Source organism: Phoenix dactylifera, chromosome 3, assembly GCF_051530095.1.
Source record: "Phoenix dactylifera cultivar Ajwa chromosome 3, Ajwa_hap1_PhDact_Kaust_v1.1, whole genome shotgun sequence".
Lineage (NCBI taxonomy): Eukaryota > Viridiplantae > Streptophyta > Magnoliopsida > Arecales > Arecaceae > Phoenix > Phoenix dactylifera.
The window spans coordinates 39,781,551-39,799,821 of NC_143192.1; the positions used below are offsets into that span (position 1 = coordinate 39,781,551).

The window sequence follows — 18,271 nt, forward strand, 5'->3', positions numbered from 1 at the left end:
GTAGGAGTTAAACCGAGCAGCACTACCGTCAAGTAGTTTTCTTTTGCAATTGTCCAACAATTGTGAACCTTGCATTGGAAGTTAAATAAATGTCAGTGAAATAGATGACCTCAATAATTAATCAAAGCTTACCTCGAAGCAGCTCTTCACTTGTGCCGTACTCCAAATCAATCAACTAATTAATCAAAGCCTGTTTTATGGAATGCTACAGGGATGATAATGCTTGATATGACACGAAGACACTCATCTGACCAAGAAACTTGAACCATTGGTCCCATAGAAAACAAAAGGGTGAGCCTGATGAATAAATTGTCTTCGAATATATCCTATTGCCAAGGTGTATTCGAATCTTTAGCACCTGTAGAAAATGATCTGAGATTGAATCCCAACTTAACCAGATTTAGAGGGTTAAAAATAGTCCTACCTCTCGTTATATAGCGTAAGTACAAAAACCCAGCAGGATCAGAAAAACTTAGATATCTCTGCTCACGTTGTAATTTGGTAGCATAATTTGCAGCCCAATCCACCGAGTCATTACGTATTCAAGGAAATGGATTGCACAAAAGTCTTTGAAGTCCGGGGCCACAACCCAGATACCCAAAAAGCTAAGGTGTCATATTTGGGCAATCCTCCTTAGCACGAGAAATTATTAGCCAGACCAGATCCACCGGTTCAACAGTAGACCAGTCCAACTACAAAAAGGATGGACAAACATGGACAGGAAATAAAAGGAGAAGAGAGCAATACAGGCATGTTTGTATGTAGGTTGGACTGGTCTAGCTGGTGGATCTGGTCCAACCAATAATTTTACCTATTCTGCGCACCACATAGCTTGGACCAACTATATCATTGTTTCTTTTGGAAGGTGTCTTGGGAGATATACATGCAGGTAATTATAGGTTCTATGATTGTGGCATGTGAAATGGAACAGAATCACGAGGAGAATGGATTTATATATTACCAAACTCTCATTAAAGAAATTTCTTCTATCATTATTGTAACTAGAGAAAAGGACCCACTTGTCATTTGTACTTATCAATGCTTCTTTCTTAAAGAGTGTTAAGGTCTGATGTTTTCTCTAGGCTGCCCAGATATGCAGCCCAATAGGGGGGGTAAATTGGGTTTTAAAAGCTTTTTAACTAGAATGCAGCGGATTAATAGAGATTTCAGTTTGAAAGTTATTCATGCTGAAGCAATGAATGAATAATGGTAGGAATTAAAGACCAGAAGTATAAAGAGATAAGCACACATAAACACAGAAAATTTATAGTAGTTCGATGTAACCCACACCTACATCCACTCTCCAAGACTCTTGAAAATTTCACTATAATCTCTCTAATTACAGCACGGTCGTTTTTCAAGCTCATAACCTAACTCGTTGTTTTTCGAGATCGCAACGAACCCAGTCGGTTTTCACAGGATCACCAACCAAAATCTTAACCTGTTTATTTTTTCGAGATTACAAACAATCCAGCTGGTTTTCACAGGCTTACCAACCAAAACCTTTACACATTTGTTTTTTCAGGCTCACAAACAACCCAGCTGGTTTTTCACAGGCTTACCAACCAAAACCTTTTCCTTTATTGAATTTCCTAATTCAACAACTTTCAATTTAGGTTTGGAAGAACCTTTATCAGTTTTAGAGCAAAAATAAAACTGTTACAACAGAGTTTAAAGAGTATGTAATAAATGTTGTAACTAAGTAAACAAAGCTTCAAAGTAAATGAAATAATAAATATGGATCAGAAGCTTTGAAGATGGTCGTTGGCTGCAGTTGAATGTCTTGGTTGTACAGCAACAGCTTGTTGAATATCCCAACTAGTTTCCTCACATAATGGTTTTTCTCTTTGAAAGCTCCCTTGTGAGGATCAGATCTTTTGAAGCTTGGATTTTGGATTATTGATTTTTTTCTCTTGATCCTCTCTTTTTCTTCTTATTTTTCTCTTGGCGCTCCTTTGAATTTATAGGCTACGTACTGACTAGAAAGTACCAAATAGCCATCACACCAAGAAACTATCCATTGGCACCCAAAAAAAGTACTGTTGAAAGTAGCCGTTGGAGCTGTCGGGATAACATGGTCGACTCTCCAAGTTCAAGGGTCGTCCCATGTACTGAGGGAGATTGCTCACCAAGCATAGGAGTCGCTCTTTCCTTCAATCCATATTAAATTTCTGCGCTAACCTTAAAGGGTCGACTCTTCAATGTCGGGGGTCGACTCATGTAGATAGCGGGTTGGCTCTTTAACCACAAGGGTCAGCTTATTCCTTCAGTTCATATAAAGTTTCTGCGCTTGCTTCAATGGTCGACTCTTCAATGTCAGGAGTCGACTCATGTAGATATTGGGTCGCCTCCTTAAACACAAGAGTCAGCCCATCTAGTTGGTCTCCGGCGGTGATTTTTCTCTGTTTTTCTTGAACTATATAAGGGTCGACCGTCGACTCCTTAAACATAAATGTCGGCTCACTCAGTTTACAGACTGAATTTTCAGGTTTCTTGATTTTATTTTTCTTGATTCTTTGGAGTTTGTAGGTGTAATTTTTATCTAGATATTTAATACTTCACATTTAAGCCAACATCATTAGAGTACATATATAACTCAATTGTTTTTGTGATCATCAAAATCCATCTTTTAGGGTCAAAATGTACAAACACGGACAAGAAACAAAAGGAGAAGAGAGCAATACGGGCATGTTTGTATGTAGGTTGGACTGGTCTAGCTGGTGGATCTGGTCTAACCAATAATTTCACCTATCTTGTGCACCACATAGCTTGGACCAACTATATCATTGTTTTTTTTGGAAGGTGTCTTGGGAGATATACATGCAGGTAATTATAGGTTCTATGATTGTGGCATGTGAAATGGAACAGAATCACGAGGAGAATTGATTCATATGTTGCCAAACTTTCATTAAAAAATTTTCTTCTATTATTATTGTAACTAGAGAAAAGGACTCCCACTTGTCATTTGTACTTATCAATGCTTCTTTCTTAAAGAGTGTTAAGGCCTGATGTTTCCTCTAGACCGGTTTTTCTTTAATTAATCTGTTTGTTTTTGAGTCTTTTACTTTTTTTCTTCACTCCATCTTAATTATTATCTGAAGTCATTTGTCCCCCTTCCCAACTGTTTTAGCCAAAAGGAGAATACTTTTACTCCCATTTACATTAAGGATTGTCAAAAAATGGTGAGGAGCAGGGATCAGTCAAGCATTTGCTCTCGATTTTGTTTCGCAATACAGTAAGTTATGTTTGTGAATGTTTAACGATGTGAAGGTGCAATTTGTTTTCACATAATTGATGATTCCAAAACATTGGCAATGGCTTGTAAAATTTGGCGTAGCTTATGGTACATGCAAAATTAAAATCCGTTCTAGCTTATCGACACATTTAGTTGTTCCTCAAGTGCTTCGGAGAAGGACTAGCTCTTCTCAAATTATTTTGGACACAGGATAGCAATTTCTGAAAAATCTTGGAGAAAGGTTAACCCTTATAATTAATTAGGTAGCCCACTAGCCAAAATACCAACATGCTAATGTACAAAAATATAATAATAATAATAATAATAAGAAGAAGAAGAAGAAGAAGAAGAAGAAGAAGAAGAAGATTGACAAGCAATGGGACACATCCGCTTTCTTGACTTGCATTACTTTGAAAACTTATTATGACTACAGAGGAGTTAAATCAATGCTTCTTTTAATTTTCATTATATTAATAAAGTTTGCACTAAAGGTGTAATAAGCCACAAGATCTGTCTGAGGTACAACAACACTAAGGTGATGTTGATGCCCTAATTAACTAGGGTTTCTTCGGCTTGCTAATCTTTCATTCCATTTTTTGATATAAATAACATGGTTGTTATGCACTGCATAGTGCACAGAATCCTATAGCATGTAAAGAGACTTTCAGATATAGCAACAACATTTAGCAAACTATTGAAAACAATCCAAATTTTCAAGATTTTCTCTGTCGACTGAGTAATTCAACTTGGGGGTGGGGGGACCTTGTAACTTGTTCATGAATAATTCAAACTCATTCTGTGAATACTTGAGGATTGCAAATTCATGGTGCGATCCATTTTTATTGCTGCTGGTGGTAGTAATAATACACTTTGTTGTTGTGGCCTCTGTCCCATGCAATTACTTCCCATGAATTCATATATAACCTCATTTTTCTTATTTGTGCATTCTATTTGTCAGGTCAATTCTCTAAGTTCCCTTCAAATGCTAAATCTTTTGCTTGAAGTCGTTGGTCTCCGAAAGAAGAACCTGCAAGTTGCGACTACACTTTCATCCACTTAATCTGTTTGGAATTTCTTTCAATAATATCATTTAGCTTCAATAGCACAACCAGCTCAGCTCAGCTAATTTACTCTATACTTGCATGGAAAGTGGGCTTGATAGAACCATGGTGGAGAAAAAAAAATTACACTGATCCAATCCACTTTCTTAAGGCAGGCTGACTTTTAGGGCCTAAAACATCTATATCAGAATCCGATCTAACCGGTTTGCATTGATGTGGAGCTATGGATTCAAAACAAAGACCTGAGTCGATCAAATTAAAAAGTAACTTCAAAAGATAAATCAATGCATCATGCTGATCAAAATTGTGGATCACATGCTTCAAATTAGGACTGGTGATCCATGTATTATAGCTTGCTCCTCTCATATGGCATGCTTTCAAATGAATACCAATAGCTGTTGGCCACCTCTAAAAGCTTTTACGTGGCATATTCATCAACTCAATGGCATCATGAACATTGTGACAGCAGCGGGCCGGCATCTTAACAGTCTTCTCATTTCAGTTGTAACAAGCCATTAGCAATTTTGAGCTCTTCCATGCCGGTGTTCGCAAGCATGTGTATGCAACTCTGTATATGTACATCTATGTGTTCATGCATGCAGACATTCATGCGCACCTGCGTGTATGCAATGCTAGAGAAGAAACGGGAATGGCAGGTCTGAAGCAGCTAAAATGCGGAAGAAGATCCACAAGATTTAATTGAAGGTCTAACCCTCACTTGACAATTCAAAAGAAATTTCACAAATAGCGATCAACATCTCTAGAATGGCATCAATAACCTAAATCTGCGCTACTCCGGGAGTCCTTGCGCCACCTAACGACTGTCCATCATGTTCACATACTTAAGTTCAGACTAGTATATATAAGTTGAAGCAAGTTCGCATCTCATCTTCCAACATGCTGGAGCACTAGTGATGGGAATGGATCATCACTGGAAACCGCATAGGTTTCATTGTTACAAGAGGGGAGAGTTTGAAGTCATGATGGAAGGGCTGGGAATATGTATACATAGTCGGCTTGCATGAATAGCACCAGATGAAAGGAGCTCTTCTATGCCTCGCTTCAATGATTTACAGTGGTGAACTGCGGAGGTAGCTAGGCTTGCAGATTGCGACACAATCCGGTACCTTTCATACTTTCAGAGCACTTCGCCTCTTTATTCCTTTCCTTTTCCATTTGAAAAGGTCCACCGAGCAAATGAGGTTCCCCATGGCATAGAGCCAAAGGACGTTAAGAGTTCCCTTTCTATATTTTCCCCCTTTCCTTCTGTCTTATTAAGCTCTGAACCAAGCTTACCAGGACCAGTTCCTTGGGGACTCAGAGATCCTAACGTTTGCTTTCCATTTTAAGATCATTTTGGTGTTTATTTTGCGGTCCCCATGCGGACGGCGCTGCAACGAAAACTCCCTGTTGACCGGGACTCGTATTTCCGATCCATGCGGTGGTCCGTTTTGTAGCCAGCTGCGGTCCCCAAGGTTAGATTTTAAGCGTGAAAGAAACAAGAGCGCACGTCTTTTTCTTTCTTTTTTTTGGTAGATTTGTAGCCAGCTGCGCCCCATCCAAGCAAGTCTTTTTTTTTTTTGGTAGATTCCAGGCGGTTTATTAACGAAGGGATACCCAGCCGTGAATCCCCACAGCAATTTTACAGCCCCATTTTTGCTGTTGCTTGCGCAACCAGAACCCCATGCCAATCGAATTATGAAGTCTCGGCAAGGCATGATGTTGATGAAATCAATTTTGGATTGGTGAAGCTTTTGCAATACTCTGGGACGCATGCGTACATGGATATCTGTCTTTCTCTCGCTCATATACATATCCTTCTTATAAGAATACAAGGATCTGGATGGTTTGCTGAACTGTGATTTGGGTTATGTACATGTTCATATCTGATGGAGTAGATGAACGGTGCGATTTCACAAAGCTCTTGGTGTTGGCCTATGGAATGGATTGCTATACAGCAAGAGTTTATGCAATCATATATAGGTTGATGTATGCTGTGACATTTGACAACCCAACATGTATTTTCTCTTGTTCTCTAAAATTGTACCATATACTGAAGGAAGGAACATGCCGGCCGGAATTGGGAGAGTCATCGCAGGCCGGGATTGAGGACGGCGTCCCGGCAGTCCGGAGAGATGGGGTATTTCATGGAGCCTGCACAGACACAGTAGCCATCTTTAGCTTTGTGGTGCATTGCTGCACCGACCACTCAAAATGGCATTAGTTAGGGGTAGATCGAACTGAAGTAAATAAAGAATCGAGTGGGCATAGATCAAATTTGACAGTGTATGCACCCATGAAATTGCATCCTTCAAGCATTACCAAACTTGAGCTTTTAAAACAGCATGAACGTGAGAATAGAATATGATAATAATAAGGTGGATGCCGCCTACCACAGTATCTCATGATGTTAAGGTGGATGTCGTTTATGGAAAGTATTATTGTTGACGGCAGTTAAATCATCCACAGATAGCACATTCTACTTTTTCTCGGAAAAGTAGCATATCCTACTACCAAAAGATTCGTTATATCTATTGTTTTGTTCTGGAATCAGTGGTCCTTTGGAAGGAAATCTCCCACTCGGGAATCTATATCTTAAAGTTCCTACCTCAAACCTAAAAAAACAAGTGTCGCCATTGGTGTATCTGGGGATTGTTTTATGGATACGGCTGTTCTCTGAACTTCTTACGACGCTTGTGTTTCATTTGAAAACTCAAATGCCGATCACATCATGCATTTTAGGGATACAGGTGGCTTAAGCTCCTTAGTATTACAAGAATTAAAGATATTGTATATAAGGCTGCTACAAGGAACAAGTAGGTTCTTAGGTTTTCTTCTATAGCTGTTGTCTGCAACTTTCACCCCGGCATCTATACAATATGAGGGATACGTTATTCATGCTATACATCTGCGTGTCTGATAGGAGCAGCCAAATGTATTTGAGGGCTTAAGGTCGTTTTGTCTTTGAGGCCTTCCCTGCAGTGGGCCAGCCTAAGATGAACTCACAGGGGGGGCTTTTCCTTTTCCATTTTGTCTTTGAGGCTTTTCCTACGGTGGGCTTTCTTTGAGCCGAGGCCTTAAGTAACCACCTAAGTCGCCTAAGGGTTGGGCCGGCCCTGGTCTGTGCACACTCCTCGGTTCCATCTTTAGGCTTATAACTAATGCAAATAGTTTCCTTTCATGAAAGAATAACTATACTTTTAGTATTTGGCTTCTCGTGATTTATTATTATTTCTCTTGCTAAGACTAATATATGTTGTACCCAGGCTTCCAATAACTACCAAGGTTTATTTGACAAAGCAAATATATTCTGAGGGTAAATAATTATGAAGTTACCTTTTGTGTTCGTGGTTTGCCGAAAATGGTTTAACTCTATCTTTCTATACTAACTGTATGATCGATTTTCCACTTTTATTTCAAAGTTCATTATTTTCTTCACTAAGCTATACTTCAGAGAAATCCATTTGTAACCTTATCAAGCTATAAAAATTACATTTTAACTATATTATAGATCATTGAATCATTTCAAATCAGTGTAAAAGACGAAATCATTGGTGATGCTTTAGAAGGCAATCTCCTACTAGAGAATAAGGCTGCATATGGGTCGGGTTGACTCATGACCCAACTTGACCCGACCTAGTTAGACTCGATCCGACCTGGTTTAAAGAACTTGTGGGGCCGGGCTAGGGTCTAAAATTGGACCCATTTTATTTTTAGGGCAATGTCTGAGTTTCTTGAATTCGAACCGGACTTGACCCGGCCCGATCCGTTTAAAAATTGAATAATTTTAAGTTTCCAACCCTACGACCCAACCCCAACTCACTCAGCCATTTGGGCCCACGGGCAGCAGGGGTGCATGCCCAGCCGCCCAGCTGGTGCTTAAAGCTTGACCGAGAGTCTTAACTCTCTGTTCTTAATCATTGTTTTGAAGTTAACAATAAGTAGAAATGCAGAATAATATAATGATATCGAGCTTGGTAGGTGGGTTATGTAGGAGATTGGTGCTCATTAGGAGTATGAATGCTTTCATTGATTACATTTAGCTAGGATAAAATCAAAAGAAAAAAAAAATATGTATAAAAAAATATTTTTTTAAAAAAAAAGAGGAAGCAACAGGTACAACAGTATGTAGTAGAATATTAGTGTTGCAGATCAAATCAACTTCTTAAAAAATAGCAAATATTGTTGATACGGAAAACAGGTGAAGGTCCATAAGTTTATTTCACGTGTCTTGCAATGTGGACCAAACCTTTTAGTATCATTGGGTCGAGGCTTTGTTTGGTGTTAGGTTCAGTGGAAGTAGGGGTTTTGTCGGCAGCTTGAGCCTCATGAATCTTTATTCTATGCAACTTGCTGCTTTGGTTTAATAAACTAATAGTGGGCCAATAAATGGCTAATAATATCTGAATTCAGTTTATACCTGAACTCAGCCATGCTAGCTTGTGCCAATAATATCTCAAGCATGTTCTACATATTAAATATGATAAACATTAATCCATTTTTAAGCAAAACAAATATTTATTCATTATTTTTATACAACAATATCTGATTTTTATATCTCTATCAATCTTATTTTGAAGAAGTACAAATTTCGTAGATACAGTTATTTGTGGCATAAGCAAAGTCATTAGAGTATTGGCTTATATTCTTATCTCGATCCAAACTGGACCCGACCCAAATCTGAAGTTTTTGGATTAGGACCGGATTATACATGGACCCAACTCGACCCGAATGACCCGTTAGGTCAAAAATTAGAGTTGTAGACCCGACCCGACCCAATCTTCTATTGAGTTGGGTTTGGGTCCGACATTAGAACTCGAACAAGAAACCGGAATGGGCCAGGGTCGCTCATGATCCGGTTCATTCTGACCCATTTGCACCCCTACTAGGGAATCTATATCATAAAGTTCCTCTCTCAAACCTAAAGAAGTTTCAACATTGGTGTATCCCGAGATTGCTTTATGGATTTGGCTGTTTCTTGAATTTCGCTTACAATGCTTGTGTTTCATTTCAAAACTCAAATGCTGATCACATCATGCATTTTAAAGACATTGGTAGCTTAAGTTCCCTAATATATTTTAACGAAAAAGATATTGTAAGGCTGCTACAAGGAACAAGTAGGATCCTACCTTTTCTGATATAGGCTATAGCTGTGTTCAGCAACCTTTTTCTCCTCCTACATCAATCTAATACGAGGGGTATGTGCTTCATGCTGTACATCTGTCTATCTATGCTCACAACTTCGTACCATCTTTAATTAGGCCTATTTGATTAAGGCAAATAGTTTCACTTCATGCAAGAATAAGTATAATCCAATATTTGGCTTCTCATGGTTTATTATTCTGTTGCTATGACTAATATAGTCGTTCACTCAAAGAGATTATTACCTTTGTGGTATGGCACACACAGGCTTCCAATAAATACAAAGGTTTATTTGACAAAGCAAATAAGTTCTGACGGTAAATAATCATAAAGTTGCCTTTTGTGTTCATGGTTTGCCGAAAAAGGTGTAACTCTTTCCTTTCAATGTTCATTATTTTCTTCAGTAAGCTATACATTTGAGAAATCCATACATAACCATATTGAGCTATAAAAATTGCATTTTAACTAAAGTATAAGGTCATTGAATCATTTCAAACCAATATAAAAGATAAAAATCCAACACTGGAACTATAGTCATTTATAAAAAGAAGAAAATAACCATAATTATGCTTCTAAAAGTAGAACAATAATTGATTTTCATGTCTAATAATTATCTAAATTTGAAAATATATTAGAGGATCGAACAATTATTTTGCAATATATAAGAAGCTATGAAAGATATGATCCAATAGGCGTATATAGAATGATTGAATTGTTTTTACATATATACCCTTATAAATATCTGGAATTGCTTGGATACTTTTACAAATTTATTATTTGCATGTATACATTTATAAATTATTCTTTTCATGTGTATACTATTATAAATATCTAAAATTATATGTATACCCTTTCAAATTTGCTATTTATATATATGGATACCCTTATAAAGATTACTTGATACATATATATATATATATATATATATATATATATATATATATATATATATATATATGCACACATATTTATTATTTGTATCTATGTCCTTCAAATTTTTTTTTTTTTTGCATGCCCGTTTTTATTTAGTTGAAGGCGTACATGCAAAAAGAAGTAATTTATATGGATGTGCACATAAAAACAAACAATTTTTAATGGCATATATGCAAGTAGTCAATTCGTGAGGCTATACACATAATTTGAGATATTCATAAGAACATGCGTGCAACAAAAAAAAAAGAAAGATAGATGAACATTTCTAGCACTACATACAAGTCTTCTTGGTGTTCAAAAAAAACTTTCTGATTACTTGTGCAATATTTAGCATGGTTTAGAAAAAGGGAATCGCATTTTTTAGGTACTAATTAAGTTATTGTTAGCTAGACGTATAAGAAAACGATGATTTAAGATAATAATAAAGCATATCAAATAAAAACATTAAAGCGTCCTAGAATGAATGTTGAAGAGTAGTAACATTATCGAATACGATAAAAAAAGGCAGCATCCCTTGGGAAATTGTGATAGCACATGATGATTATAGATAATTTAGATATGCCATATTTGATTGTAAATAACAAAACCTGTTCCTAGGAAGTTATATTCTTTTCTACAATATGTAGAATCGATGTTTAACTATCTATAAATGTATGCCACTTTCTTAAACTTCCCATCCCCAAATCTTTAAGGCTATTCCAACTTTTCTACCATTCCACAAATCGCCATCACTAGACAAATGTTTTCTTTATTCCATCCATTTCCCTATTTCATGCTTATTTGGTGAAAAAACCAAAGCCCTGGTGTATGCAAATTTAACTTGATTTCTCCAAACTTCCAACCAAAACATCTCATCTCTAGAAAGGTTATGTTAGCTCTCCATCTGCCCTTCGGGAGCACCATTAACTTGTAGTGACATCTTTCTTCAGTCTCAAAGTCATAGGACAGTCATACTTTCCCAATTTCTAATTAACAAGCTAAAGTATGTCTCTCGAGAAAAAAAAAGGCAAGGAACAGAATCAACCAATACAACAAACTATTAGACACACATATCTTAACTACAAAGTAAGGAAGCAGCGATAACGTAATTTTGTAATTCTATTTTTATAGTCGACACCTTTTATTACTATATTCATGCTTCCTAGTATAGGATGAATGAATCCTACAAACCGATCTCATCCAAATGCTTACCTTTTCTGACTTCATTTTGTTTAAGCACTCTAACAATTCCACTTTCCATTATGTTGTACGTTCTTTAAGTTATGATAACATTGAGATAATCTTATGGTCAATCATGTATACTAGAATAAGGAGTGCCGTAAACTCCTGTTCTCCTTCCGACAACCTGCTTGTCCCAACATGATATTCTAGTCTTTGTCTAAACACAGCATTTTTATTCCCACATTAATTGAAAAATATGAGTGTAAGCCAGAAAGGCAAAATCATGGTTTCCTTAGAAAAGAATGATTCATGGCAGTGCCTCAAGGAGGAAGAGGGGGGGGGGGGGGTGGGGTACTGTGGAGAGGGGGAGAGAGAGAGAGAGAGGAGGCAATCCTTGTATGTATGATAGCATAATGTAATGTAAACCGGTCTTCTCACAGAAGGTTGGGATGCATGAGACTAATGAAAGCTAACACGTACGCAGACTGTAACAGCAGGTTCCTCCCCTTATCATTATCTTTCATCTCATTCTTCCTTATATTCAGGCCCAAGGGAGCTAGGGAGGTGACGAGGGTCACATCCATCCATCAATCTCAAGTAAAGAAAGACACACAGACCGTATATATGAATATTTTATGCACCCCATATAAAAGAAGTATGAAGGAACAATAAAAGACGAAGAAGAACGAGAAAAAGAAGGTTTCCATTATTTCTTTCTCGGGTACCGTACTCAGAATGCCATGCATGGGCAAAAGACTAGCAGTGCTAGGTTGGAAGACATGACCCTCAGATAAAATAAACAAACTGAGCCAACAAAGGTTAATCCTCCATCCCTCACAGAATAAATATATGGAGCAAAGCAAAGCAAACAAAACCCACCGCTCGCTTCCGGGTCTTCCTGCTGCCTAACTACTTACCAAACCAACTCAGCGCGTCGTGGCCGCCCATTTCAAACTCCTTCAAATCCGTCGGCAATCCCAAGAAGTCCGAGGCATGGAAAGAAGGGAGAAAAAAGAAGAGGAGAGAGCTAGCTAGCTCGAAGCATTTGTTAGATTCAATCGAGTCCAACGCTGCATTCACTGAAAACTGAGATTAAAATGGCTCAGAAAAAGGGTGAAAGACTAGGCCTGCTAAAATGTTTTTGAACTACCGACTGCTTAATTAGTTCTAGCTAGCTAGGGTCTGTGGTGGTGGGGAAAGAACTGGGTACCGGCCATGAAAGCACTGAGTGGAGCCGGGTACAGCGACGAAGGATCCAACAGTCCGGTGGAAGATGGCGCGGTACTCGCACCAGCACTGGTGCTTGCAGCGAGACTGGCAGCAAGAGCAGCTGCAGTGGTGACGGCGCCAGCAGCGGCAGAAGAGGAGGAGGATTCACCGTAGTGAAGGTGGCGAGGGGTCGTCGGATGCTGGAACGGGGAGTCGGGTCCCTGGTCGTAGAGGATGCCCTTGAACACGTGCCCGCCGATGCTGACCGCCGTCTGGTACGCCAACTCGTCCTCCGCCTCGTCCACCGGGCTCACGCGCACGCATCGGAACACCGCCGGCGAGCTCACCTCCGCCGGGAAGCTCAGCGCGTCCATTCCGCCTCCTCCTGCCAATGACGCAAACGTCCATATCGGTGACGGTGGATCTTCCTCTTTTACGCATACAATTACGTATAATAATACTATACTGTTCGGTTGGACAAACGCTAGTGAAGTGTGAAGTGGAAGAACGAATCACGCAAAGGATTCGGGGAACAGTGGAGATGGGGTAGGGAGGAACAGTGGCATGATTTGTACAGATACCTGACGAGGTGTTTGTGGCGATGGCGGTGGGGTGGCGGGGGCAGATCTCTCTGGGCCTCTTGGAAGGCTCTGCGATGCGGAGGGAATGCGATTGCTGCTGCTGCTGGAAGGCGGCGGCGGTGGCGAGCTGCTGCTGGCGCTCGCGGCGCTTGGCCGCGGGTACCCAGGTGCTCTTGACGTGGGTGGGGCACGGGAAGCCGCGGCTCTTGCAGCAGGTGCGGCACCGCAGGTGGACGCAGTCCTTCTTTGCCTGGTTGCCGCAGTCCTGGCAGCTCATGCTGCTGCTGCTGCCTCTCATCCGTGCCCCTCCGCCTAATTGGGGCGGATGACACGGGGGCTCATCCGAGAAGGAAAGAAGAGCGGCTGTCGACGATGAGGGATACAGCTGCTGCTGCTGCTGGTGTCGGTGGATCTGTTGCTGCCATAGCTCGAAGCCGCGGGTGTAGGCGATTTCTTCGGTCCTGCCGCTGCCGCTGTAGAGGAAGAGATTCTCTGGGGGTATTCCTTCTTCTTCTTCTTCGCCTCCTTGCCGGTGGCTCCCACCTAGAGAGAAACCTGCCATGCTGCTCCCCTCAATTGCTGCTTATAATCCATAGCAGGACTCCAGCAAACCCCCTCCCCCTACTTCTCCCTCTCTCTAGATCTGGTTATATTAAACAAGAGCAAGCAATCAAAGCAAAACGTGGTGCAGAGAGAGATGTTAGAATATATACATATATAAATATATATGTATTAGTATGTGGAAAGAATTAAATTAAATTGTGGAGCAGCAGCAGCAGCAGCAGCAGCAGCAGGAGGAGGAGGAGAAGGAGGAGGAGGGAATAGATGGGGGGAGGAGCATACGTGATCGTACCTTGTTGCTATTGCTTTATTTTGTTTTGTCTTGCTTGTTTTTTCCTTCTAGCTGTGGCTGTGGGTTTTAAAGATGGATGGTTGCTATGGTTGGATGGTTGCTGTGTTGTGCTGCACCTGCAGATGCTTTCCTTGCTGTTGATCTTCTATGTCTTTCCTTCCCTCCCTTCCCTCTGCCGCTCTGCTTCTAATTTTGTCCGCACCCACGTCGAGTGTTGGGATTTCATTTGCTTTTTCCCTTTCTTTCTTTCCCTTTTCTTATTACTGTTACTGAGAGGAGGCGGCAGCAGCAGCAGCAACAGCAGCGTTTGCTGCCGGCTCCTTCCCTCCCTCCCCCCCTCCCCCCGCCCCCACCCTTCTCTCTCTCTCTCTCTCTCACTCTCACTCTCTTCCTTCTTGAATTCTCTGGCCGCCTCCTCGCTCTCCCTTTCTTATTTCCTCGTCTCTCTCTTGGCTTTGGCTCTTCTCTCTCTCACGATCCCTTGAAAAGTATATTTAAGACACGGAATTAGAGCCACTGCAACGCCGCCCTCCCTGCCACAGCCTCAATTCCATTTATGACGCCTCTCCGACCCTTCTCTTTCTCTCTTTTCTCCCACGGCGATCCCAAAACCCAGTCTCACGCACTCTCTCTCTCTCTCTTTCTCTGTTTCTCTCTCCAAACAAAAAAAAAATATTAAACGCAATACTAGGGCTAAGAGAGAGAAAGAAGGAAAGATGAACAACGGGAGACGGAACAGTGGCGATGCCAGTGGCCAACGATTCGCTGAGCGTGGAATAGAAAAGGGAAAGAAATCTATCTAATCCTGTCTTTCTTGCACCAGTGCCGCTCTATTGGCCATGGGGCCACGGGGGGCCATTGGTTGGCGATCGGAGGGTGATGAGCCATTCTACGTGGAGTACATCGACAGCGTTGGTTTGGCCCGTCCTTTGTTCCCGAGAAACCCGGTACTTTTCTGCGACCGGACCTCGCTTTAGTCTCGCTATTCCTGGCCCTATTCAGCGGCCAAGCAACAAAAAGTCTCCCTCATTAACCCCCTATTAAATACTTCTACTTCTGTCCTTGACGATAATTCTAGTCCTAGATTTTTACATTATCTTTACCTCCCACGTTTTATCATATTATTTTTCGTGCCAAATAAAAGGCTAAAGGAGCAGAATTTTAAGATACTTCAATATATCAATGAATAATGTACTCGCTACAATCATAAATATATTTAAAGAATACGAAGCTAATCCTGCCCAAAATAATTCAAATTTAATGAACATATATTTTCCACACAGAAAAACTAGAGTATCCAAAACGTTCTAACAGTAGCCACAGTTAGTAACATATATATTCAGCATATTGGATAATAATAACTCTATTATTTTTATTTGAAATGATTCATAATTTGTGAGAGGCATAATATATATATATATAAAAAGAAAGCTTTAACAATGAGGAAAATAGTGGTGAAGGGTAAATTACCACCTCAAGTCCGCTCCTCGCATTCGTTTCCCATCCATTGCTTTCTTTTCCCATACACGTTAGTGTTTGTCTGTTTAGAATATAAAAAAGATTACTCCCGCTTTTTCCACGTATCGTACTATGAATGATTTTCTATTGTGAAGCATTCATTGCAGCGCCGGTCAGAGATATATCCCGCCGAATTTGGCTGCACTCGGCAAGCTAGGAAAGCGTGCCCCTCCCTACAACGCCCCGCCACTAGCTCCTCAGATATTATTACTTCCAAATTAGAAATGATCGATACCATGGACACTTCTCCGCCACTTTTGCTCAGTTTAATTTCTTCTAATTTGTTGTCTTCCTTCTGCAGAGTGATCAGTGAGGATTCAATTATAACACCATAATGGCTATGACTGATTCAGGAAAAAAAAAAAAGAAACAAAAGGAAAATATAGTGGCTGATAACAAGGCTGCTCCAAAGTGCAGTTAATCTGCCCGATTAGCATCACAATAAGTTGTTAATTGGCTAAAGGTTTAGAAAATCTTGCTCTTATGTTGCTTGGATATTGTTGATTGTACTTATAAGAGTTGGAATGGTGACTTAATTTTGTTAAATGCTTAATATAAATTAATGGGTACAATGTATTAATAAATTAGTTGCGTTTAAAATTCATGCCATCGATTATGATTTGCAATATTGAATTTTTTGGAGCTCGCCTTCTGTTTCAGTATTAAGTCATATAGTTCAGAATCACATCCAACTCGATTGAATTTTGATAAATATATATTTTATCATGCAGAGATTATAATCAAATTTGGAAACTTTAAATTGTATATGTTATATATTAGCGTACTAGCATTATTAATATTGTGCATTTTTGCTTCCAACTATTAAACATGTGCATAGAAAATATTAAATTATGCAATTTTTCATATATTGATTTGGACAAAAGGGGTCCCTGCATTACATCAATCTATGGGTGTAATTAATCTCCATGTATGTTAAATTGCAAATGTTGATCCAACAGTTGGATTAAATAGGAGCCCCACTTGATAATCCCTATATTCTCCGCCATGATTGGCAATTACTTGGCTTGCCTCCCTTAAACTATATATTGAATGGCAACATCTATAGAACCACTTAGGACAATCTGACAATCTTATTTCCAATAATAAAAGCAAGTAAATAATGAGATTTCTACACAGGTTACTGTATATATGCAGCTACTACAAAAGATGCAACTTATATATAATGATCATATTTATAAATATATATTACGATAATGCCACATATTCTTTTATAACATAAAGGAAGTATCCACCAAAAAAAAAGAGACCACAATCTCATTTTTGGTAGAGCACGAGATATCCCATCACTGACTCTCATCACAATGGACTACTGTACTCTGAAAATATGTCCGAATTCCAAATAGTTTCTCCCAAACCATGTTTATCACATCATGCCTACTTCCAGGGGTTCAACAATCCTAATTATTTCAAAATATTATCGATCTTGATAGGTCTGAAAATATGTCCAAAATCAAAATAGTTACTCCCAAACCATGTTTATCACATCACGCCTACTTCCAAGGGTTCAACAATTCTAATTATTTCAAAATATTATCGATCTTGATGGGATTCAAAATCACAATCCCTTGAAAATGAGAGAGGGTAACTACTTTGCCTGGCCCCGAACGGGTATAATCTTTAAAATAATATATAATTAGAAGTGAGAACCCTAGCTGTTATGATAATCTTGTTCTATTTCTTTTTTTTTTTTTTTGCACGTGCATAAGAGCTAGAGTAGCACTAATTATTTCATGAAATATTGGGATATTTAGTTCTGTCAAGCTCTTAAAAAAAGGTACTTCTCAATGTTTGAACATGGAAGCTCCCCAAAGTGGAGAGGAGAGGAGAGGAGAGGTGTGCTTATTGTGCTAAACCCCAATTCAAAATTGTTCTAACATTGAATTAACTATTGTTTATGTAAGTACTCATAACCGCAATCATATATTTGACCTCATAGTGTGAAATAGCTAGTGATGTACAAGGGCCCTCTATCCTACCATGGTACTAGAATCAATTCATATTCAAATATAATAAAGCAAAGCATTAACTCGAGGCACGTGCATACAATATGCCTCGAACAACTGCAGCATACGTGCTCATTTTGTACAACTCTTTTGAAGAAATTTCTCAATCTTAGATTTCCTAACAAAACTCAAACAAAAAAAACTCTCCACCTACTCGGATCATATGCTAATTAAGTATTAGTTGGTCAACAAATTATTCCTCATATTAAGTTATGCGGAAAGGTAGGGAAGGCTCCAGTCCAATCATGCATATAACCTCTCAGTTGATTTTCCTTGGCTACTAAGGAAGACAAAGGAGCTCGTCACGAGTTCGGCAGAAAAGAATTACATATAATTGCCAAATAATTAGTGATACCTACTCTCTCTCTCTCTCTCTGTTGGTATTAATTATGAAGTTGATAATAGGAACCAGCCAAATACGGCAATCAATGACGGTACGAACATCACCCAACGTTAAGCCTTTTGGCAGGAACACTGCCGAATTAATAAATATGTGGATGTTGGCTAAATGCATGGAAAAGACATTCACGGAGCCGATTTGCTGGATGAATGAT

At 39.3% G+C, this 18,271-nt stretch overlaps 1 protein-coding gene across 1 annotated transcript; it reads right to left on the reverse strand.

Moving 5' to 3' along the window:
• Positions 1-12,216: 12,216 nt before the first annotated feature.
• On the reverse strand, positions 12,217-14,953 carry LOC103722187 (protein SHORT INTERNODES 1-like). The gene is made up of 3 exons (XM_017846433.5): positions 14,176-14,953; positions 13,323-13,965; positions 12,217-13,126 (listed from the first exon to the last, which is right to left on the reverse strand). The coding sequence occupies exons 2-3, from the start codon at positions 13,882-13,884 to the stop codon at positions 12,708-12,710; spliced, it is 981 nt and encodes a 326-aa protein (XP_017701922.2). The 5' UTR covers positions 13,885-13,965; positions 14,176-14,953; the 3' UTR covers positions 12,217-12,707.
• Positions 14,954-18,271: the final 3,318 nt, after the last annotated feature.

Excerpts from the sequence above, each read along its gene's own strand:
- LOC103722187 (XM_017846433.5), bottom strand. The coding sequence starts at position 13,884 with ATGGCAGGTTTCTCTCTAGGTGGGAGCCACCGGCAAGGAGGCGAAGAA. Across the intron at positions 13,127-13,322 it reads CGCCACAAACACCTCGTCAG|GAGGAGGCGGAATGGACGCG; the intron begins GTATCTGTACAA and ends CGTCATTGGCAG.